Consider the following 26,266-nt stretch of genomic DNA (forward strand, 5'->3'; position numbering starts at 1 on the left):
TTCTGGGATTTTGAGGGATAGTTTAGCTGCCTTATCGGCGTTTTCATTACCGTATATTCCTACGTGGGCGGGTATCCACAAGAAGGTTATTTGTTTGCCTGCGTTAGTTAGGTCGTTGGAGCTTTTAAGTATTAGATTTATTAATTTAGGTCGGTTTTTTTGGTATTTTTGTTTTGGAGGGCTTGCAGTCCACTTAGGGAGTCGGTAAGTATTAGGATTTTATTGTGGTTTTTGGATTCTTGACTATGGAGGGCTGAGGCCATGCCCATTAGTTCTGCCGTGAATATTGATTGGTTGTTTGGGAGTCGGAAGGATTGTGTAGTTTTAGTTGGTTGTGTGGTATGGACTCCGAAACCTGTGTGTTTGGAGGTCGGATCTGAAGATCCGTCCGTGTAAATGTGACACCAATTTGGCCAATTTTCGTGTATGTATGCTAGTGTGGTGGTTTTAGCTATGTTTGGGTCGGTTTGTTTATTTATTTGGCTAGCTAGTGTTGTGTCTATTTTGGGTATTTTAAGTTTAGGGGTGAAGATATTTGATTGTTTGCAGTTTTGTTTAAGATTTTTAATTTGGTGTTCATTTAGGTAGTTTGTTATTCTTTGGGATATTGGGGTAAGTAAGGGGTGTTTACGAGCTAGAGCTTGGTTTTTGGGGCTGATATTTTGGTTTATTAAGTTTTGGATTAGAGGGTTTGATTGGGATGCGGCCCAGAAATTTAAGCTTAGCTGTTCCCTGCGTAGACTTAGTGGCATTTCTCCTGTTAAGGCCTGAAGTGAAGTGTAGGAGGTGCCATGTTGGGTGCGTGTAATTAGTTTGAGAGCCTGATATTGTATTGAGTCAAGTTTTTTAGATAGAGAGTTGTTTAGGGTGTTGTATATGGCGCAGCCGTAGTCTAGTTTTGATCTAATTAGTGATATGTAGAGTGAGAGGAGGGTATCTTTGGAGGCTCCCCAGTTTGAGCCAGTGAGGCATTTTAGGGTGTTTAGGTCTTTACTGCATTTAGTTGTTAGGTTTTGGATGTGAGCATCCCAGGTGAGATGTTCATCGAAAATAAGTCCTAAGAATTTGGTTTGTTTTTGAAATTTGATTGTTTGGTTGTTTAGCTGGAGGATTGGGGAGGCGGGTTTCATGTTTTTATGTTTGAATACTATTCCTGTTGTTTTTTCTGAGTTAAGGGAGAAGCCCCATTTATCAGCCCATTGTTGTATTTTATTAAGAGATTTTTGGAGTAAATTTTGGGCCATATTAATGCTTTTTGTGCGGATCCAGAGGGCTCCATCATCCGCGAATTTGGATGTGTTTATTTTAGGGGATAGGCCCTCGAAGAGATCGTTTATCATTATATTAAAGAGTGTGGGGCTGAGGATACTGCCCTGGGGAGTGCCATTTTCTAGGGGACACTGGTCATAGAGTATGGTCTATCCCCACTGTTATTTTACGTTCGTTTAGAAAGTCCTGAATATAGTTTATTATTTGTCCTTTTAGTCCTATTTTTTTAAGTTTTTGTATTAGCCCGTTCTGATACAGACGATGTTTAGTTTATATGCTAGTCGTTAGGTACAAAGATTGTTTAGTAACTTTAGAAGTTATTAACACATGTCGTGTCAGCCCTATGACATTCGCGATTGTCCACTTCCAGAAAACATCCTGTGTTGGTTTAACATGAATTAGTAAAGGTTCATTAGGGATGCCCAACACGTTAATTAATGAAAGACGAGTAGTCAAAACACTGTCATTTCCTGCCCAGGATACCACACCCCTACACACTAAGGTCGGTGAGAAACATTCTCATCAAAGAAAACAGTCAAGACTATAGATTCCCGTCGTCTAGCTACACATCCTGTGATGAATTAAAGGTTGAACAATTTTAAACTGAACTGTCCTAAGTTTATTTCTAAAATTTTGGAATTGGATACAGTGATAAAGTCTTATATACTCATAAATATTGGTTTTATGTTTTAACGGAGATATGATATTTTCTTATGAAATATCGCGTATTAGTGTAATATGCATGCTTAACCATTCATTGTACCGTTCTAAACCATGTAATATCAGTCAATCGGGTGGGAAAACAAGCCTATCCTCGCTCTATAAAGGACTATGTCAATCATTTTGCAAGTTGAAATGACCCCTGAATACTTTATGAATACTTTATGACAGGTTATGGAGTCAAAATCAATGCTGATTTTTCATAAACTTAATGCTTCGTACTATAGGCATGGTGCCTCTTCAGTGCTGAATAAAGATTGAAAATACATCAGTCAGTCAAAGATGAAGGAGTTCTTGAGAATTAGTTCATGTTTTGTTCTTAGACTTACATTTCAACCATCGATTGTGTTCACATGTAGACTCAAACTGGTAAATTAAAAAACTGTATACAGACAACAACAACTGTATTAGAAACAACAAACTCTGTATTTATGGAAAGCACTTTCATAAGCATGATAGCATATTTTGGAAAACAAATTCAAGGTCAATTGCTTCAATACATCATGTTCATTGGACATAATTTCTAGTTTAAATATGTCAAATATATAATTCTATATAACTTTTCTTGAATGGAGCACATTTGAAAAAAAAGATAATCCAAGAATATTCGATATTACCGTGTATAAAGAATGTATATCAGTCATATATTTCTAACTTAGATCACCCGTATGTAGCCCAGGTAAAGCATGCACATCGGGGAACATTGTAATGTTGGTACAGTTTATCGTGTCTTCTTGCTTTAGTATTACACATTGGCTTTTCATATTCCTCAAGGTTTGAATGTTTATTTGTTTAATAAAAAAATGTATTTTTTATTTATTTTTTTCTCTCCTTTATTTGTTCTGGGTTATATATTTATCTAAATATACATTTAGTTACTTGTGTGTGTGTGGTTGTTTCCTTTTACTTGTTGATTTTGATTTTGATTGATTTTGCGGGGTATTTTTCTTTCTTTTCTTTTTTTTGGGGGGTGTGGGGTGGGGGGGGGGGCACTTTTCCTTTCGTTTTTCATAATATTATTTTTTAAAGTTGTATATAACGTATGAATCCCTTCTCAGATTACTTTATCTCATTTCTATATGACGTGCTATTTTACTTCTCTGTGTTTTTCTTGTTTTCTCTTCAGTATGAGGTTATACTGTATCATTTTTACTATTTTGATGGTTGTGGTCATCAGTTATGCAAATCAGTTTCGGTGTGTCTTTTTAACAAGGTGTTCTTCATTAAGATTCACGGCCAGCCCGATTGTAACAATTACATGTACACTTTGCTTTGACGATGCCGGTTGATGTTATTCAATACAGGCTGGGGTGGGGTTTTTTTTAAAATCTATTCTAAATGCTTATCATTTCGGGAAGGTGATACACATTTCTCTATATTTTGGGTTACTTTGCTTATCTAATTTCCGATTATCATTCTTAGTTTTACTTTTTCTCTTCGGCTGCGGTGATATCCATCCGAATCCAGGACCTTTGCATAGTCCAGAATTAAAGATTATATATCTAAACGTACGCAGTCTTAAAGACAAAGTAGATTTTATCAGTGCTGAATTAGATAGTTATGATGTTGTATGTTTAACAGAAACCTGCTTGCACCATGATATTCTAGCCACTGATATTACACTGATACCATTTTCAAATCGTAGCCTGTATTAAGGAATATATTTTAGATCTTAAATCAGAGTATAACGGACAGCCTGAGCTGGAGGCGCGCGTGGATATGTTGACAGTTTTTACGTAGTTAGTGGTAAAACCGTATGTTTGCGAGGATTAATAAGATTTCTGAATTATGTTACAACAGTAACCGTACATGTATTTGTTACATTAAGTCATTTCATTCAAATTTGTTTGGTATGATTATGTCTTATAATTATTTTAGGATGGAAGGTACAGTTACCACATAAAATATGCTGAAGTATCAATTCATTATGACCATATTTCATAATCTATTTTTTTAAAGTAACCCTCCTTACATTAAAGATAACTATTTAAAGAATATAATACTGAAAGACATTGCAACAAACCGAATAATCAGGGGGGAGACTTTATACTGAGGGGGGCGCGAAACATATCCGCCCGGGGGAGATTTTATTTCAGAACAGATTCTCCGGGGGAGAATCTGTACCGGTATAAACTCTCCGGGGGGAGAATTTGTACGGGGGAGAGTTTATACCGGGACACCGGTCGCATGGAACTCTGGGTAGGAGAGTGAAGGCTTTGTTCACTCGGATGAGAACAAAGACGACGATCCTCTTGAATCTTCCACCTCAGAAGATGAAGTCGAAGACGGTTTTACAGTCATTAAAGAACTCACATCGAGTTAGACACTGTCTTTACAATTTTGAACTTTTTGAATTTGAAAAAGAAAATCATTTTTTTATGTTAAAGTGTTGTTGTTTCATTCCAGTTGTGAGTATTGTTTCATTAAACTTGAGATATTCATTTTTCGTAGCGTGTTTTTGTCCATTTATCGAATTTAAGCCCTGGGCTTAAATTTGGATAAAATGTTACCTTATTAAAATAGGCAAAATCCGTAATTAAGCCCAGGGCTTAAATACGTGCAGTCCCGGTAGGCTGTTGCGGTAGTGAAACACTGAATATTGTTTTCACTCGATGTTCTTTATATATACCACTTTCGCATTCTCTTCGACAATCTGATCTATGGACGCTGTATGATCAGCTCCTGAGCACCAGTTATCATGGGAGATATAGAGCGCCATAGAGAGAGAGTGAGTATAGTTTTACGCCGCTTTTACCAATATTCCAGCAATATCATGGCGGGGGACACCAGAAATTGGCTTCACACATTGTACCCATAGCCCTCTTTGCAGTAGTTATGAAACCAATACAAAAGGAAAATTACTTGAATATTTTTTCTTAAATAACGATTTATGCATTATTTAAATGATGGTTCTTACTTACCCTTGTCTGGACTTATCAGTTGTAGATTCTAATTTCCTGTTTGAACTTGAATCGGCAGTCCACGATAACCTCAGGGAAGTGACCATATTCTTACTCTTATTAACTGTCTAATTTGTAGGGGTGGTCGGGTAGCCTAGTGGTTAAAGCGTTCGCTCGTCACGCCGAAGACCCGGGTTCGATTCCCGACATGGGTACAATGTGTGAAGCCCATTTCTGGTGTCCCCCGCCGTGATATTACTGGAATATTGCTAAAATCGGCGTCAAACCATACTCACTCAGTCAGTCAGTCAGTCAAATTTGTAAGTGAGATTGTTCGTCGTGAGGTCTTCAAAGGGGGCTGAAGTAGCGTAAAATGATTGTCTACCTGAGAGGGTATGTGAAACCACATCATTCAAAGTACGTTAATTCCCTACTACTATTGTAGACCGCCTCCGTGGTCTAATGGTAGAGCGTCCGCCCGGAGAGCGGAAGGTCCGGGGTTCGATCCCCAGCCGCGTCATGCCAAAAGACCAAAAGATGGTACTTGTTGTTACCCTGTCTGGCGCTCGGCATTAAGGGGCTAAAACAAGGACTGGTCGGCTCGGAGTCAGTATACTGTGTCTGAGTGGGGTATTCATGTTAAACTGCGGCATGGTATCTCAGTGAGCTAGCACTATAAATCGGCGTCAGTCCGGACTAGTACAAGCAGCCACACACACACATACACGTGCATGCACGTCGCTATATAAGTGCAATAATCTTGGACGCGACGTTAAACCCCATTTCACCTCACCTACTACTATTGTAGTCGTAGAATCATTGTTTGTTTTAATTTTGGATAAACTTGATGACAATCGCTGGAAGCTAGAGGGATGCATGGTGTAAATCCTGCTGGGGTACCATGAGTGTGGCGGAGATACCGTAAGACCCCATGGTCTGTTGGTCGGTTGGTTGGTTTGCTGTTTAACGCCGCACTAAGCAATATTACAGCTATATGACGGCGGTCTGTTAAGAATCCAGTCTGGACCAGACAATCCAGTGATTGATATCATGTGCATCGATCCACGCAATTGGGATATCGATGACATGCATCAACCAAGTCAGCGAGCCTGACCACTCGATCCCGTAAGTCGCCTTTTACGACAAGCATAGTCACCTTTTACGGCACGCATGGGTTGCTGAAGACCTATTCTACCCCGGAATCTTCACGGGTCCCCCTGGTCTGTAGATTGGTGGCTTGCTTTGTTTGCTGGTGATCCAAAGTCCGTTTTTTTTATATTATGTATTTTTTTGTATTGTGCCATCTTGTTTTGCTCCATACTAGGTTTAAATATAAATATGATGGTCTAGTTATTTTACTGCTCTTTGTCCACAGGTTTTATATATTCTAAATGTTTTATTAACGTACAACTTGTAGTCACGACATTGCTGAATTACTGCCTGGTGTGACTTTAAGTTTAACTCAATCACTAGAAATAAAAACGTCATACACATAACCACGTACGTTAACTTTCAAACCCATATTCAAAACGTTTTCTTATTTTTATCCCCCGCCCTAACGAAGTTGGCGGGGGATATAAAGTATGGTTCCGTCCGTCCGTGCGTGTGTGCGTGTTTGCGTTTGGCGTGTGTGCGTTCGTCCCGATATCGTTTCCGGAGCATAACTAAGAAACCGTTTAATATTTCTCTACGAAACTTTGCATGTCTATCAGACTCATGCTGAACTGGTGCCTTTTGATATTTAGGCATTTTAGAATTTTTTGTTTTTTACGTTTCCATGGCAACAAGTTGGACTTAGGTTCTATAAGGGTGGTGTTCGTTTCCGGAGCGTTACTCAAAAACCGTTAAATACTTTCTTACAAAACTTTGCATGTCTACCAGAGACATACTGAACTGGTGTCTTTTGCTTTTTAGGAATTTTAGAAATTGCTTTTTAAGGTGGCAATTTTAATAATTCAATAGCAGTCGTTTATAATCAAAACGTTGCGCAAGAATTGGTTGATAATACAAAAATTTAAATATCGCTGGATTAAAATAGGGGTACACAAACAACACACGTCCTTTGGGGTAAAAACCTCAAAAGACAATAATGATATATTTTTTTCTGCATTCGACCAATTGCACATGAGAATTTCACAATGACTTCAAGGAGAATGTTAACTGTATTCTCGTATTACATACATACATATATATATATATAATAATTAAATAAGTGGAGTAAGATTGAACACAGTTTTAATTGGCTAGCGCTTTTCAACTTTCATATATATATATATATGAGATTATGATTACACATTTTTTCTTGCAGGAAAACTTTCCCCTGCCTATTTATCCATGTTGTGTTCGTTCTGTCGCGGACAAGGAAATCAGCCATGCACCGATCGATTGTGTTCCAGGCTAACCGAGCCTCAAAGAACTCTCGCTAAAGTGGGTGAGTGAGTGAGTGACAGAGTAGGTTTTATGCCATAGGTAACAATTTTCCAGCAATATAACACACGTGTAGGGGGGGCTTATTCACGGTACCGCCCTCCTCGTTATTTCCAGGATAGTACGTGAAGCGTAGAACCACAATCACACACTTGTTCACTCAGTCACTTCAAGACAAAGGAACTTATGTCAATGTCAATGTAATCCAGATGAACTTATGTCAATGTCAATGTAATCCAGATGAACTTATGTCAATGTCAATGTAATCATGATGAACTTATGTCAATGTCAATGTAACCAAGATGAACTTATGTCAATGTCAATGTAATCCAGATGAACTTATGTCAATGTCAATGTAATCCAGATGAACTTATGTCAATGTCAATGTAATCTAGATGAACTTATGTCAATGTCAATGTAATCCAGATGAACTTATGTCAATGTCAATGTAATCTAGATGAACTTATGTCAATGTCAATGTAATCCAGATGAACTTATGTCAATGTCAATGTAATCCAGATGAACTTGTGTCAATGTCAATGTAATCCAGATCATACAAAGTAGTAACTTATTCTCTATGACGAACTTCTGTGTTATTCTGCACAATGAAAGAACATTATGAAAGTTGACATACAGGTTCCATACAAATGCAAATGCTGATAATACCGCAAATTATGACAGCAAATAAAGATTTTTTTGTAATTCAAACATATATGTTGTGTAATTTATAGTTATCAAAACCAATAGAGAAGCTCACAATACATACAAGCATTTACCACAGCTTGCAAGAATATCCTAGTTACAGGTTTATGTCAAACGTTATCTCACTTACGACAATCAACTGAACATAAACGCCGACTCCTTTTTATTTCAACACATCGTGGTGTACTTTTATTTGTTTGTTTGTTTGTTGTTTAAGCTGCGCTAAGCAAGATTTCAGCTATATGACGACTGTAAATAATCGAGTCTGGACCAGACAATCCAGTAATTGCATCGATCATGAACATCGATCTACACAACTGGGATACGATCGCAATTTGGTTTTTTTCGTTTGCTGACTTGGATGTACTTTTGCTAGAGAGGTGAAAACACACTTTTCTCATATATCAAGCGACTTTAGAGTATGAAAGCTCTCCAAATTCAAAGACGTATGATTAGAAATCCGACACACCTATATAAAGGGTCGTCAGGGAAATACAACCGTTTGAAGGTGTCCAAATTGACGTCAGAGGCCAATGTGAAAGATTCGCCGCACGCGCATGCGCGACACCATGTTGGTTTTTTTAACATGTATAGAATTTTCGCGAGTCAGATACCAGAACTATTCACGTGTTGCATTAAATTGGTATTACACGGGAGCTCGTTTAGTATTTTATTTATTACTTGCCGTTTAAAACTATTTTTTAGAATTTCAATGTCGTGTGTGAATACAGGCAGACATCTACGCGATCCACAGCACAATCCAATTGAGTTTAACAAAACAATACTTCAAACACGTCAAACGTTGACACTTATTACTGTAATACCATGCAACGGCCCACCTTAAGAATTCAGGGCTCCTTTCCAGAAAGTTTTCGCAGCGCTAAGGTTATCAATAACTCCAATATACCTAGACGTACAAGTGTCGTTGCGCTACGATCGCCTTGTGGAACGGGGTCCTGCACCACAAAGTTTACAATTACGTCACAATACCTGATGACGTAGTTTGGGAAATTTTGTTGCAAGATCTACCGGCGAAACAATACCATGTGACGTCAGCCTAGCAACAGGGTCACCACGGGGAGGTTGCTCTTCACGAGTGTCCACGAGACACCATGCCTACCCGTAACCTTCGTAAGTGTCCGTCACCTATTCGACCCTTTTCGTTCAGTTCCGTAATGTCACAGGCATGGCTAGGTAAATTTGCACTTTGCTTCACAGTGTGGACGGAGCTCAGTCAGTTACCATTCTACCACCCGTATTGGTGAAGTTGGGTCCATATGGTGTGTTGGGAAAAAGGAACACCTGTTCCTGGCTCCAGTGACCTCAACCACCAGAATCCGTCTTCCGCCACACAGGGTTGTCCAATTTAGCCTCTTACGACCAGCGATGGGGGTGTGGGGCATGCCATCAGCGTTAATAACATCTTCCCGAGGCAAGAGAGTTAACTGACTGAAAAGTCCAGTTTCAACCCTTGCCGAACTAGGCTGGAATTCCAGTGGCTGTTACGAGTCAAGTCCCTTCTTTTCCTGTCCTATGGACCAATCAGATTCCATCTCTCGTATCACTTGCATTTGCTTCAAACGAAACGGTGGCGCCCAGTCAAGACGATCTGATCGATAATCAAGATCTATATTGTGATAAGACGAGTCTTACATCGCGAAGTGCATCAAATCCCGTGAGCACCTTGAATAAAAACATGAAAAAATTTAGAAAATATCTGTTGACAACGAGTTAGCGGTGCACATGTTTTGCAAATCCTGCAGTCGACCGAAATCTGCATGACACTTTACGAACCGGATTTCGATTTCGGTGCGCGATTTTGATTGGACTATGCATAGACTCGTTAGTCCAGCCAAAATTTAACTCCATAATACCAGGGTGGAAACTTGACTTTTATAGTCAGTTAACTCACTTGCCTCGGGAAGATGCGTTAATAACTACCACACACCGTTTGTGAATACATAACAAAATATGTGTTTTATGTAGCACATTTTATCATTCGTGTTTCCTACTATGCTTGTTCCGGAGATAATGTTTTGCTGATATGTCAGGAAAGGAATTTGGTACATTGAACATAACATTTGCTTCCTTAAATTTACACCACTCTCCACTGTTGTCAAGGACCCATTCAGGGGGTTAACGCTGTGATGAACAGTATCCCAGTTATATCACGTTGTCGACTTGAAGTGGGGGGAAAGCCTGAGCTGATGCTCGTCGTACACGTTTAGCACTGATAGAACCAGTCAGCAGCAAAAAGTGAAATCTTGGATTCGAACCAACGAGAAAGGACCCAGGCACGACAAAGGCACGTGACGGCAGATTGCACCACCGTGACAAGTCTACAACACGATATAGCTAATTTTAAACCTTTATTCAAAACAATTTTGGAAATATTTTGAAGGGGAAGACCACATAGTAATTACATTTACACAAGCAGTGTTCTTACAAGATTTGGTTGGCTGGTCGTTTAACGCCGCACTCATCAATATTCCAGCTATATGACGGCGGTCTGTAAATAATCGAGTCTGGACCAGATAATCCAGTGATTAATATCATGAGCATCGATCCACGTAATTGGGATCGATGACATGCATCAACCAAGTCAGCGAGCCTGACCACCCGATCCCGTTAGTCGCCTCCTTCGACAAGCATAGTCGCCTTTTACGGCAAGCATGGGTTGCTGAAGACCTATTCTACCCCGGAATCTTCACGTGTCTGTTCTTACAAGATGTTGCGATCAGGTCTGGGTAAACAATGACAGTATACACTCAGAGGCATTTGGGTAGGCAGGACGTTTTACATGTTTATCACAGGTTTGTGGATTTTGGCTGAATATCAGAGTGAGTGAGTGAGTGAGTGAGTGAGTGAGTGAGTGAGTGAGTGAGTGAGTGAGTGAGTGAGTGAGTGAGTGAGTGAGTGAGTGAGTGAGTGAGTGAGTGAGTGAGTGAGTGAGTGAGTGAGTGAGTGAGTGAGTGAGTGAGTGAGTGAGTGAGTGAGTGAGTGAGTGAGTGAGTGAGTGAGTGAGTGAGTGAGTGAGTGAGTGAGTGAGTGAGTGAGTGAGTGAGTGAGTGAGTGAGTGAGTGAGTGAGTGAGTGAGTGAGTGAGTGAGTGAGTGAGTGAGTGAGTGAGTGAGTGAGTGAGTGAGTGAGTGAGTGAGTGAGTGAGTGAGTGAGTGAGTGAGTGAGTGAGTGAGTGAGTGAGTGAGTGAGTGAGTGAGTGAGTGAGTGAGTGAGTGAGTGAGTGAGTGAGTGAGTGAGGTTTAACGCCGCTTTTAGCAATATTTCAGCAATATCACAGTGGGGGACACCAGAAATGGGCTTCATACATTGTGCCAATGTCGCGAACGCTTTAACCACTAGGCTACCCGACCACCCCTGAATATCAGATCAGCAGACATTGTGGCCATGTGAGGTATCACATCCAACTCCGCCAACACTTTAACCACTGTGCTAGGCTGTCACCTTAAGGTAAAATGTATATACGTACTGAATACTGAATGCATGAACACAATGCATTGTTGGTCATTGATATCACTGGAATCTGCAATAACAACGGCAAATTGTGACGCAGATCTGTGGCACGTTTCGATTGAAACTCTGACTTGTCTGTACAGTTGAGGGGCGGTCGGGAAGCCTAGTGGTTAAAGCGTTCGCTCGTCACGCCGAAGACCCGGGTTCGAATCCCGAAATGGGTATAATGTGTGAAGCCCATTTCTGGTGTCCCCCGCTGTGATATTGCTGGAATATTGCTGACAGCGGCGTAAAACCATACTCACTCACTCACTGTACAGTTGACGTATGGTTTGATATATCCCTGTTTGTACTCGCACTTCGGAGAATTGCTATGAAGAAAACATCTATGAAAAGAATACACCCAGCGTAGCATGGCTCAACCACATCTATATATATCCATTATCCAGTGAGTGAGTGAGTGAGTTGGGTTTAACGCCGCTTTAACAGTATTACAGTTATATCATGGCGTGTCAGCTTAATGTGGGAGGAAAGCCCGACGTTTACCACTTCGGTGAAACCCACGAGCACGGGTATGGTGCTGACAAACCTAGAAACATAATCAGGCCGAACCGGGATTTCCATTATTCAGAGAGGCCGAAATAAAATTTGAAAATTAACATAACAAACGCAGACAGAATCTGAAGCTTGGCTGAAACCTTTGTAACGTAAGACATAAAGAGTAAACTCTGAACTAAGACAACATATTAATGTTTGCTGTATGCGTATTTAGAATGCCAGTCAAATGTATATATCTAGGGTAGCATGGCTCAACTACGCCTGTATAGATCCATCCTGACAGAGGCCAAAATATATATTGCAGTTTTGGAGTAAGTGGTAATACAATATGGATGATGCAGTTTCCGTTTTGGTTACATGGTATTTGGTGAAGGTGTTAGAAAAGCAATGATCCAGGGACTAACTTCAAGAATTACGTTTTACACAATTGTAAATGAGTGAGTTTGGTTTTTCCCGCTTTTAGTAATATTCCAGCAATATCATGGCGGGGACACCAGAAATGGGTTTTACACATTGTATCCATGTGGGGAATCGAACCCGGTTCTTCGACGTCATCGTTTTACTCAAAAACAGCTTTGCGAGACAATTATAACAGATCAAGGAGAAGGGATTTGAATTGAAGAAAGACTTACTTACCAATGATGCTTACCACAAGGATATCAGTTGATACGGTAAGTTACAACGTGTTGACCATTATTATAATGATTGTCGTGTTGTAGTCGTCAGTGTGACAATCACAAGAGGTTGGATCAGTCCGCTTTGGGCCGCTCCAGTCCGAGGAGAGAGATACATTTGTTATAACTACGAATCCAGATGGATGGTTGAACATGCATGTACATATACACGATTTTTCTGGGGGGGGGGGGGGGGGGGGGGGGTCTCTGAAAAAATGACAAGCAACACATTGAATAACCTTCTGACAACTCGGCGAGGCGGATTATCTGTCCCGAGTGAATTAAGTTCAACATTATTTCTCAAGGGACATATAATCCGTCATTCCGAGTAGCGAGTAGGTTGGTCTACATTTGTGAGTGAGTGAGTGAGTGAGTTGGTCTACATTTGTGACCAACCATGAGATAAGGGACCTTGTGGATGAAAAACAAATATCACATTTTGACTTTTCATTATATTATAACTACAGTTATATCTTCGGAACTCAAAAATACGGTTCGCAAGCGTCAATTCATAGTTATGACAGTTGCAGTTTTAAGAAATAATGCCTGATGAATTGAAAGTAGATATGTATGCTGAAAGTTTTTGAAATAATGTTTTTATTACATTACGAACTAAAAAGAGAAAAATAAGATATTTTTGTACAATCCGCGCACATGGTAATCTTCACTGAAGTCATCTTCCCGAGGCAAGTGAGTTAACATACTATAAAAGTCCTGTTTCCAGCCTTGCCGAACTAGGCTATTACGAGTTATGTCCTTTCTTTGTCCCACCTATTGACCAATCAGATTCCACTTCTCATATCACTTGCATTTGCTTCAAACACAAGACGATCTCATCGGAACTATATTGTAATAAAGCGGGTCTTACCTCGCGAAGTGCAAACAAACCAACAACAACAATTATATTTGTTGATTAACGATTAATAGAGTCTGTACCAGACGATCCAGTGATTAATATCATGAGCATCGATCGATCCATGCAATTCGGATCGATGACATGCATCAACCAACTCAGCGAGCCTGACCACCCGATCCCGTTAGCCGCCTCTTACGACAAGCATAGTCGCCTTTTACGGCAAGCATGGACTGCTAAAGACCTATTCTACCCCGGATCCATATATATGTTGATAATGTGGGGTGAAATGCAGGGTAATCGGGCAAATAAAACGGCTAAATTTGTTATGCCATGTTTAAGAGGAACAACATAGATTTGCAAAGGAACAAAATGAAACACCATATCTTACAAATGAATATGAATATTACAATATAATATTGGTCAAAATAATGATACCATACACAAGCACATACCAAATAAGTAAATAAAAAATAAACGAAATAAATTTATATACAATACATTACCTTTTATCTCAGATAATTGTCATCATTGTCTAAAGATAGTTTAAGTTACCGAAAGTCAGGGGTAAGCTGAGCTGATGAGACAACGGGACGAGTGACTTTGGAAACCAGCTAAGATGCCCATGGGCTGGAGTAGCCTCCCTTTGATAAAAGGGCAATAACACCAGCCGGCGATCCGACTGATTGCCGCTAACGGTGATCATTAACACTATGTGTGGGCAACTGTCAAGAATCCCAAGAAAAAATACGTGATTCATGAAATATTCATGTCACACGCTATTTACACATAAATACTGTTCTCTGTCTGGGACGTAACCCATCAAGATATGCGGTGGATATTAATGTCTTATTCCTCTGCATTGATGAGCAGAATAAACTGAGGGCTGATTATATCGCCTTCACCATCCCACTCTTACATGCGGACGGACTATTAAATATAGTTTATTACTGCTGGGTCCCCGGATGGGTATACATCTTCAGGGCTGTGCCCCCATATTAACTACCGAGAGCCCGTGATATATATGACGCACGTTATTCTTAGTTCTTAAAAAATGAACATCGGGCGACTGTGCTTAGTGTCAGTGATTAAGTGTCCGCTGCTGTCTAAAAGACAAAAGACCGCCTCCGTGGTCTAGTGGTAGAGCGTCCGCCTGGGGAACGGAAGGTCCGGGGTTCGATCCCCGGCCGCGTCATACCAAAAGACGTTAAAAGATGGTACTTGTTGTTAACCTGTCTGGCGCTCGGCGTTAAGGGGATAAAACAAGGACTGGTCGGCTCGGAGTCAGTATACTGTGTCTGAGGGGGGTATTCATGTTAAACTGCGGCATGGTATCTCAGTGAGCTAGCACTTTAAATCGGCATCAGTCCGGACTAATACAAGCAGCCATACAAACACACACGCTCACCGCTTAATCACTGCACTTGTAGCGACGTGCATGCACGTGTGTGTGCGTTTGCGCGTGCGTGCGTCTGCTTGTACTAGTCAGAATAACAACCACAATCGAGGGGGAAGCTGGGATTCGAACCTACGGTGAGCGCCTGGAACCGCTGGGCCATTGTGTTCCCATCATTTCGGAACAACGTCCGTATCACGTGAAATATATATAGTACATGTAGGAATGTAGTTAAAATAAAATACTTTCAGTCATTAAAAGTCGAATGCTATAAATACACATTTCGTTTTAAATAGTACAAGGGTACAATTCACGGCTAATATACGAGTGCAGATAATTTGTAGGTGATGTAAGATTGCCGCTAATCTATTCACGAGAGCCCCAGGGTTGCCTTTGTTCTTGCCGACAATTGATTGGAGTGATAGGGTCTCACCCCAGGCGGCAGTTATTGAAATAGAGAAAAAATAAAGTGCGTTGCAGAAAATCATTTTCTAGTTAGCGGCAGGTATGAATAGAGAGTGTTTGTGTGCGGTCGTTGTGGTGTTGTTCGTGCAGATAAGTCTAGGTAAGTCGTTTCTACAGACATTTTGACATTGCATATGAAACACTGAAACATTAATAAATTCAATTAATATTTCAATTACCGAAAATCATAACAGTGGACAAAAGTAACTGCGATCATTTGATCGATTTTTCTTGTTTTCTTTTAGACTCAAATCCAATCTCAAAACTCCCTTTTTGAAGATTTAAAGTGTACTGGTGTTCAACTGTTAAAGTTAAGAGGGACCCCCATAAATGAAGGAGTTCGTATAATTATTTTCAATTTAAAATCATTTATTTTTTAATTTAAACACCTTTGTAAGGCTATGTTTTTTATGTGTTATGAAATATTTGTTTGAATGGCACCAATCATCCCGTGTTTCCCCCGCTGTGATATTGCTTGGATAGTGCTAAAAGCGGCGTAAAACCATACTCACTCACTTACTATTAAGGTGGTGTGCAAATTATCGAAGCTGGATCAGACAATCCAGTGATTGATATCATGAGAATAAATCCACACAATTAAGATATGATGACCAAGCCTGACCAGCTGACACATTTAGTCTCCTCTTACAAGCATTGGTTGCTGGAAATCTAGTTTCCTACCCGAAACTCCATGGTTCCAGACCCATGAAGATTCCGGGGTAGAATAGGTCTTCAGCAACCCATGCTTGCCGTAAAAGGTGACTATGCTTGTCGTAAAAGGCGACTAACCCAACCTTCTATTCGTGTGGTTCACCCGAATTTAGGCACTGTCCACAACAAGAAAAAAATCAATCATAGCATACGATCGTGCTACTGTCGCCATGGGTAAGGCGAAATGGTGAGTAACGTCGCCTTCAAGATTGATTCATTTATATAGCGATGTGCATGCACGTGTGTGTGTGTGTGTGTGTGTGTGTGTGTGTGTGTGCGTGCGTGCGTGCGTGCGTGCGTGCGTGCGTGCGTGCGTGCGTGTGTGCTTGTTCTAGTCAGGACTAATGCCGATTTATAGTGCTAGCCCACCGAGATACCATGCCGCAGTTTAACATGAATACCCCACTCAGACACAGTATACTGACTTCAGTCGACTACTAGTCATCTGGTAGTCGGGTTCTATGACTCGGCTGGTTGGTTAGTTTGATGTCCCGAGGGAATGGTTCGTTTATGAAGTTTTCAGGCACAGGTTTGCCAAGACACTTACAATTCTCCATTTGTAACCACGCATGTTTGTTGACCACAATTGTATATATCACGATGTCACTGTTTACAGTCGGCACGTGCAGCACGAACAAGGACTGCGCTGACAACGCACACTGTGACGACGACCACTGTGTCTGCGACGACGAACACGTTGGACACGGAAAGTACCTGTGCCAACCTGACGGTGGGTAACTGCTGTGAGTTAGTGAGTGAGTGACTGACTGAGTGGTTATGCCCCATTTAACATAATCACAATGGCTTTCACCAGAATGAGTGAGTGAGTATGGTTTTACGCCGCTTTTAGTAATATTCCAGCAATATCACGGCAGGGGACACCAGAAATGGTCTTCACACATTGTTCCCATGTCGGGAATCGATCCCGGGCTTTCGGTGTGACGCTTTGACCATAAGGCCACCCCAATAGCTGGTGCTGACTCGAGGCCACATAAGAAATGGCATGCTACAAAAGAAATTAGAAAAAAACGACAAATGTAATCTTTTCACATGGATGTTACTCTTTAGTTCTTGGGGTTCTTTTCAAAATTGGTAGATTGTTCGGGATCGGATGGTATAAATAAATATGCAGTGCGAAACGTGAACGTCGCGTGAACTACTACTAGGCGACTATGCTTGTCATAAGAGGCGACTATCGGGATCGGGTGGTCAGGCTCGCTGACTTGGTTGATGCATGTCATCGATCCCAATTGCGTGGATCGATGCTCATGATATTAATCACTGGATTGTCTGGCCCAGACTCGATTATTTACAGACCACCGTCATATAGCTGGAATATTGCTGAGTGGGGCGTTAAACAACAAACCAACCAACCCAACTACTACTACAACTACTACAACTACTACCAGGATAACCGCATACGCACGGGGGATGCTTGGTTAGCCCAGTGAGTATAATGCGTTCTCTCGTTACGTCGAAGGCCCGGGTTCGATTCCCTATATCGATGCAATGTGTGAATGCCTTGTTTGATGTGGACTGTCATAATATGGCTGGAAAAAGTAATATGACGAAAACATTACTTATTTACTACATACACTCGAATACATTCTAATTCATGTGACCTACTTTAATATTCAAACGATTAAGAGCGGTGGGGTAGCCTTGTGGTGAAAGCGTTTGCTCGTTACGCCGAAGTCCCGGGTTCGATTCCCCACATGGGTACAATGCGTAAAAGCCCATTTCAGGTGTGCCCCGCGGTGATATTGCTAAAAGCGGTGTAAAACAACTCGCGCACTCAGAAGAATGATGATTACGATAAATTTCTCTTAACCTTGGAAATTTATACCGATAAAGATAATTATCAGATGGTGAGATGAATATTAATCAAGTGACGATGGCGTTTATGTCAGACCTAGGTCGCCTGTCAGGTAAGATGTATTAGTTATGTACAACGGTTGATTAACTTGAATGATTGCCGGAAAAAAACGTCGCGACGCTCACGACATATACTCATTTTTCTGTGCTAATTTCTGTTGCTTCTCCTCTCATGCCAAGTAGAGTGCGTCGTGAGAACCTGTTCACTGCGCGTCTCATCAGAAGCATAGCGTTCAAAATGATCAAGTACTATTTTTTCACAAGATTCTCATTTTGAAAGAATCATTTCCCGTTAGATGTATTCTGATCATTGTAAAATAAGTGAGATGAGGTCAAATGGGGTTTAAAGTCGCGTTCAAGATTATTTCATAAAAAAATGACGCGCACGCACGTGTCTGCGTGGCTGTTTGTACTAGTCCCGACTAATGCCGATTTTATTGTTAGGCCACTGAGATACCATGCCACAGTTTAACATGAATAACCCACTTGGACACTGTATGCTGAATCCGAGACCAGTCCTTGTTTTAGCCACTTTATACCGAGCGCCAGCCAGTACCATCTTTTAACGTTGGTTGGTTGGTTTGTTGTTTAACGCCGCACTCAGCAATATTCCAGCTATATGACGGCGGTCTGTAAATAATCGAGTCTGGACCAGACAATCCCGTTAGTCGCCTTTTACGACAAGCATAGTCGCCTTTAACGGCAAGCATGGGTTACTGAAGACCTATTCTACCCCGAATCTTCACGGGGCCATCTTTTAACGTCATTTGATATGACGCGGCCTGGGATCGAACCGCGCTCCTTCCGCTCTCAGGCGGACGCTCTACCACTAGACCACGGAAGACCAATACAAGACATTATTGCGATAATTAAATATTGTTAGCCTTTATAACTATATTTATTCATGGTTTTATTCATGAAAGTTCAGTTGTGATTTTGTGTAAGAATACGAAAAAAAGGACCCTGCCTTGAGAAAACCTTCCACAGTGCACCAGTCAAGGTGTAGTTCCACTCCGACAAAGACATATTTCTTGAGTTCGAAAGGTCAATCCTCCTCATATTGAAAACCGTTTCCTTTCAATCTTACTGCCAGTACAGACATGATCACGTGTCATCACCACCATTACCTATACTACTTTCTCCACCACTACCGACACTACTTCCCTAACAACTAGTCCAGGAAATTCCACTCACACGCCCATTAACAGCAAAGTGCACCTGTACTGATGGTTTCAATATCCTCTTAATATGATAGACACACTGACGAGGAGTCGACATCAAAGGCCTTCATATGAAAGATAAATATTGGTAATGTTTTCTTTGAAGTATAACAATAGTCGACGAAATGTATTCGGACACTGGTGTCCAAACTGACACTGCACGTGTTATTAATGTCAATGAGATGGAGGAAATGTTGCCTCTGCATCATCATCAACTCGAAATGAATAGTAGCCTTAGGAAACGTCTCAAGAAGGACAACGTTTGTGTTACACGTTGGTTGGACATTTGGGTTCGGCATACTAAATATTAATAAAATATTTTATTTGTAAATTTCATATTTAGCATTTTCTTGCCATCGACCGGGTTCCGTCTAAGCGCAAACGGGCATACCTAAAACAATTGTCAACTCGTTGCGTAATGGTGCTCATATTATTTCCCCATGCATTACATATATTTCAGATGCAATTTAAAGCACATTGGGACGTGCGGAATTATACAGTATGATTGAACACATGTAACTGTGTCTTAAGTATATTTTTAGATGCAAATTATTTCTGAGGGATTCTTTGACGAAGAACTTGAAATCATACACGCATAATGATTTGGTTTGTCGCATTTTCGCACATAACTTCATCGATAGGGGGACGAGTCTTCTTGCAGGTTACGGAAAGGGACGAGTGGTGACGAATGCTTGTACACATAACAATATAATAGTTTCTTAACAACTTTTTCCAGTGATGGGAATAAAAATAACAAACCTCAGATATTGATGGGTACAGGGTATTCATTGCCGTATACCATATTGACATTTAATAGACTATTCCCGATTTTGATTTTGATTTTGCGATCCATCGTTCTCATTTGGAGCCAAACGGGTCTGTTTACATGAGCAAGTGTTGGAAAATGAACTAAACATTTAGAAATCGTCATGATAGTTACATGATTATTCATACGAATTATCAATACAGTTTGTTCATTTCAACACGTGGCTATTAAAACACTACATCATGTAAGGGTAACGCGTGCCGAAAAGGCTGATTTTAGAGGTTTTAGGGAGATTTTTCATCATATTTAACCATAAGCAGGCCTTTGACCAAAGATTAAGGGCTTTCCTCAAAAACTGATATATTCAAATAGTGCCAGCGGCGCCAAACCTAATTCACTCACTCATTCACATTTTCAGCTACGTCATGTGCGTGCGTGAGCTACGGGGACCCGCATATCCGTACGTTCGAGGGCGACCAGCTGAATGCCGTGTTTCCCTGTACACACGTGCTGGCACAGTACAGTACGGATACGTGTGGCCCTGTGGTTGTGTACGGTACGAGCGTACGGAGGGGTACGGGTGTGTCGGCAGTGTACGAGTCGGAGGTGTTCTGGTTTATTCAGAGGGGAACAACGTCATTCAGCGGCCGTATTTCCGGGGATGGAATATTTGTGGACTCGGTATGTTTTATTGAGTGAGTGAGTTTCTGTTACCCCGGCGTGTCAGCTTAATGTGGGAGGAAAGCCCGAAGTGATGCAGGTCTCAGACGTTTACTACTTCGGTGAAACCCACGAGCAGTATGGTGCATACAAACTTAGAATCATAATCTGGGATTCGATCTCATGATTATTGGTTTCTTGGACGCTTAAGGGACCAATTCTGGACAACAAATTGTGGCACTTTAGACGGCTATGCTGACACGCCGTGACAAAGCGCTTCGGTTTCAAATCGGCGTTAAAACTGGGATTGCTTTGAAATATAATATATTCCCAAAAATGCTGGAAAAAACCTTGTCATCTGATTTTTCCCCAAAAAGGCCTTCATTTGTCATGTTGATGTTCTGCAAGATTATGTGCTGTGGGTACAAAAATAATAATTTGGTTACGTTTTAAAGGGCTGATTGAGAAAATAATCTTTTTCGAACAAAACTTCCAGCGAACTAACATATCTCGTTGAATTTAAAACATATGTGCCCACATCAGTCATCAGATATACAGCCGTGTGTGAATTTGACGCATGTTATTGATGACATGACATGATTAAAATATAACAAGAAGAAATAAAAAATATATATATGAAAGGAATCTATCATGCCACAAATCATGCTTCGTTCGACTAAAAAAACTGCTTCAAATGTGTCATGATTAATGATGAATGCTTGTGTTGACTTCAACACATATATATACAGTAAACTACGGTTATAACGAACTCAAAGGGACTACTAATTTTAGTTCGTGATAACCGTAGTTCGTTATAAGCATATATACATCATAACTACAGCAAATAGTTGGGACCAAAAAAGTAAGTTCGTTATATCCGTCAGTTCGTGATAAGCATGTTCGTTATAACCGAGGTTTACTGTATATGTGTGACTATGTTGAATTTTAGGACTCACCTACCGCCTTGCCAGCGACGCTTGGTGATTCCAACCTCTCAGTGCATCTCTCCCAGGACAGACGGTGGTATTATACCGTCTCCTCCCCCCAGTGCCACACCCAGGTCGCCTTCCACTGGCAGGGGGTCATCACGCTAGCCGCACCCCGGAGTCAAACGAGTTATGGGCACAGCACGTGCGGTACGTGTGGGGGTAGCGGGTCGGCGCTCGTGGAGTTGGGGAAGAAGGTATTCGGGACTTCCAACTTCAGTGTTCGACAGAAACGGGCTTTAGATCTGACCAATGAGCTTGTGACGACGGTTGACAGCGACAATTCGTAAGTTTGAATCTTTATAAACTGGTTTCACTGTTGGTTCGCGCGGCAAGGTCAACGCTTTTAGGCAACAGGTGGAAGCCGAAATGGTAATAAGTGCGCATGCGTGGAGCCCTTAATGACAGATGTAGATAAATAAGGAGACATGTCTCCCCCTTAAGGTCGTTTCGGGGCATAACAATTATAGCTAACTGGACTGCTGAGGTCAATGTGAGCCTATATCCGTCGACTTTCAGCTCAAGCAGCCTATATCCATCGACTTTAAACTCGAACCCGGGTTCGATTCCCGACATGGGAACAATGTGTGAAGCCCATTTCTGGTGTCCCCCGCCGTGATATTGCTGGAATATTGCTAAAAGCGGCGTAAAGCTACACTCACTCACTCAAGCAGCCTCGATCCATCGACTTTCAGCTCAAGCAGCCCCGTCCCTTGGGCACGCCAGAAACCTTTGATTGTGGGTTCGAATCCCGGTTCGCCCCGATAATGTTTCTAGGTTTGTCAGCACCTCCCCCGTGCTCGTGGGTTTCACCGAAGTGGTAAACGTCTGAGACCTGCATCACTTCAGGCTTTCCTCCCACATGAAGCTGACACGCCGTGATATGACTGGAATACTGTTAAAAGGGGCGTTAAACCCGACTCACTCACTCACCCTAGCAGCCTATACTCCTTAACTTTCAGCTCAAGCAGCATATACTTACCAACTTTCAGCTGTAGCAGCCTAAACACATCAACTTTCACCTGAAGCAGCCTAAGCACATCAACTTTCAGCTCAAGCAGCATATACTTACCAACTTTCAGCTCTAGCAGCCTAAACACATCAACTTTCAGCTCTAGCAGCCTAAACACATCAACTTTCAGCTCAAGCAGCCTAAACACACCAATTTTCAGCTGTAGCAGCCTAAACACATCAACTTTCAGCTGTAGCAGCCTAAACACATCAACTTTCAGCTCAAGCAGCATATACTTACCAACTTTCAGCTCTAGCAGCCTAAACACATCAACGTTCAGCTCAAGCAGCCTAAACACATCAACTTTCAGCTGTAGCAGCCTAAACACATCAACTTTCAGCCTCAGCAGCCTAAACACATCAACTTTCAGCTGTAGCAGCCTAAACACATCAACTTTCAGCCTCAGCAGCCTAAACACATCAACTTTCAGCTCAAGCAGCCTAAACACATCAACTTTCAGCTCAAGCAGCCTAAACACATCAACTTTGAGCTCAAGCAGCATATACTTACCAACTTTCAGCTCTAGCAGCCTAAACACATCAACTTTCAGCTCAAGCAGCCTAAACACATCAACTTTCAGCTGTAGCAGCCTAAACACATCAACTTTCAGCTCTAGCAGCCTAAACACATCAACTTTGAGCTCAAGCAGCATATACTTACCAACTTTCAGCTGTAGCAGCCTAAACACATCAACTTTCAGCTCAAGCAGCCTAAACACATCAACTTTGAGCTCAAGCAGCATATACTTACCAACTTTCAGCTCTAGCAGCCTAAACACATCAACTTTCAGCTCAAGCAGCCTAAACACATCAACTTTCAGCTGTAGCAGCCTAAACACATCAACTTTCAGCTCTAGCAGCCTAAACACATCAACTTTCAGCTCAAGCAGCCTAAACACATCAACTTTCAGGTCAAGCAGCATATACTTACCAACTTTCAGCTCTAGCAGCCTAAACACATCAACGTTCAGCTCAAGCAGCCTAAACACACCAATTTTCAGCTGTAGCAGCCTAAACACATCAACTTTCAGCTCAAGCAGCCTAAACACATCAACTTTCAGCTCTAGCAGCTTAAACACATCAACTTTCAGCTCAAGCAGCCTAAACACATCAACTTTGAGCTCAAGCAGCATATACTTACCAACTTTCAGCTCTAGCAGCCTAAACACATCAACTTTCAGCTCAAGCAGCCTAAACACATCAACTTTCAGCTCTAGCAGCTTAAACACATCAACTTTCAGCTCAAGCAGCATATACTTACAAACTTTCAGCTCTAGCAGCCTAAACACACCAACTTTCAGCTCTAGCAGCCTAAACACATCAACTTTCAGCTCTAGCAGCCTAAACACATCAACTTTCAGCTCAGGCAGCCTAAACACATCAACTTTCAGCTCAGGCAGCCTAAACACATCAACTTTCAGCTCTAGCAGCCTAAACACATCAACTTTCAGCTCTAGCAGCCTAAACACATCAACTTTGAGCTCAAGCAGCATATACTTACCAACTTTCAGCTGTAGCAGCCTAAACACATCAACTTTCAGCTTAAGCAACACATACTTATAACCTTTCAGCTGTAGCAGCCTATACTCATCAACGTTCAACTCTAAACTAAGAGATCCGAACGTTCTCCGGGGTTCTATTATATAATTACGTGTGTTTGGCCCCGGGGACCACATGGCGACACTCAAGAACGTGACAGGCATACATACGGGATTGTGGGATTTTACGAATGATTTACACAATATATCTGTATGGAAGGAAACGCGATCTTTTCGCATTCGGTTAATGCTTCCATTCATTGTTGACACACACAGACCACCTTTACATAAGTTGTTTATTTGGGTTTATTGAAAAGAAGAAAAACACAAAACTGAGAAATAATTCTGTTTCAGTGGACATGAAACTTGGTGGTTAAACAACGAAACAGGTCGCAAGCATATAATATATAATGAATATAGTTGGATTATTGTTGAGTGAGGTGTTAAACGACTACAAACATTTAAATGTGACAGCTTTTCACAAAATCAATAAATTACACATCTTTTACCAAAAATTCAAGCTAACAATGTAGCAGATATTTTTTCAGACTCATCCACAAAAACAGGTACGTAAACAACGACCTTAATGAAAATTAGCATTTTTCGAAGCGTTGTCCGTATTGATGATATGGTCCCGTTGTTTCTTTTTCGGATAAACAATTGACTTGCCTTTGCATGTGTTTGTGAAGAGTTCAACCAGTGGAACAGGATACGCTCATCGTTTCGTGAACATAATGTATCATGATGATTTGATAGTGATCACACACATGCTTATGGCACATGTACAGTAGCAATCTTAAAACGGACACTGTTTTAAGCAGAGATTTCTTATGATTATTATTGGGGGGCACGGGTGGCCCAGTCGTCTAAGGCGCCGCGATTCGCTGTGCAGAGTTGCGTCCCTTGGGCACGCCAGAAACCTATGATTGTGGGTTCGAATCCCGGTTCGCCCCGATTATGTTTCTAGGTTTGTCAGCACCATACCCGTGCTCGTGGGTTTCACCGAAGTGGTAAACGTCTAAGACCTGCATCACATCGGGCTTTCCTCCCACATTAAGCTGACACGCCGCGATATAACTGGAATGTTAGTTAATGTTAAAAGCTCACTCACTCACTCTTATGATTATTGAAAGGGTTTTGAGTGTTTTCGTATTTTGTTATAACAGGTTATGCAGCAACATTTCAAGATCGACCCTGAGATGTAAAACAGACAGGGCTGTTGTTCTTGCAGCAGAGGCATGTGTCGATTTTACCGACCGTACGGGGGTGTTCCGGCATTGTCTCGGAGCTAAGGGGACGCCGGAAGTGACGTTGGGGGCGCTGGCCCGGTGTGTTTCGGCTCACTGCGCAGGGGATTTAAGTTCTGCGTGTAGCATTAAAGTAGAGCATGGACGTCAGTGCGTGCCGGTTGTTGATGTCAAGTGTTGAGTGATATTAAAGTTTCTAGTAAGTTATCTTGTAATGAACCCAGCAGAGCGTCCGAATTCACTACAAGTGTTTTTTTTCAATTAGTTTAGAAGAGTGTGGATTTGTACACGCCAGTATTTCAGTTATATAACGGCGTTTCAGCATACAAAGGAGATAAAACCACCAATACAAGCGGATTCGAACCGCGATTAGCGTCGTCCTTGACCACCGAGCCAATTGTCACCATGGCAGCCATTTTGAAAATGTCCTGTTTTCAAACCCTCAGTCATTTCTGCTTCTATCAGTAATTGTTGAATGAGGGAGTAAGGTTTAGCGACGCTTTTAGCATTATTCCTGCAATATCACGACGGCCACACATAAATGGGCTTTCAAACATTGAACACATGTGGGAAATCGAACCCGGGCCTACAGTGTGACGAGCTAATTTACTTTAACCGTTAGGCCACCCCTTTCTGTTACTACCTAACAGTTAAAAGATGCAGATTTACAAAATGTTGATTACTGATGGAACACTGCATGAACGCCAATTGACGTCTGTGTTATGAAGTGAGAACGTTTTGTCGCAACTACGTGTTTGGACCAGACAAACCAATCTGAGCATCGACCTGCGCAATCGGGGCTCCGTGTTAAGACAGTT

At 41.4% G+C, this 26,266-nt stretch overlaps 1 protein-coding gene and 1 long non-coding RNA gene across 2 annotated transcripts in view; both read left to right on the forward strand.

The window, feature by feature from the left end:
* The window catches only part of LOC124137688, a 34,944-nt gene extending 26,920 nt beyond the window's left edge, over positions 1 to 8,024 (forward strand). Inside the window, exon 4 of the long non-coding RNA XR_006861557.2 lies at positions 7,198 to 8,024. This is a non-coding gene — a long non-coding RNA (uncharacterized LOC124137688). The remainder of the gene's footprint in view (positions 1 to 7,197) is intronic.
* A 7,449-nt stretch (positions 8,025 to 15,473) lies between these two features.
* LOC124137738 (kielin/chordin-like protein) lies at positions 15,474 to 25,662 on the forward strand. Its single transcript, XM_046504173.2, has 5 exons — positions 15,474 to 15,534; positions 16,762 to 16,875; positions 20,425 to 20,687; positions 21,616 to 21,938; positions 25,368 to 25,662. Exons 1-5 carry the CDS (start codon positions 15,477 to 15,479, stop codon positions 25,627 to 25,629), a joined length of 1,020 nt encoding a protein of 339 aa, XP_046360129.2. The 5' UTR covers positions 15,474 to 15,476; the 3' UTR covers positions 25,630 to 25,662.
* Positions 25,663 to 26,266: the final 604 nt, after the last annotated feature.

The sequence above is a fragment of the Haliotis rufescens genome, unplaced genomic scaffold (genome assembly GCF_023055435.1).
Source record: "Haliotis rufescens isolate VD_foot unplaced genomic scaffold, xgHalRufe1.0.p SCAF_94, whole genome shotgun sequence".
NCBI classification, from domain to species: Eukaryota; Metazoa; Mollusca; class Gastropoda; order Lepetellida; family Haliotidae; genus Haliotis; species Haliotis rufescens.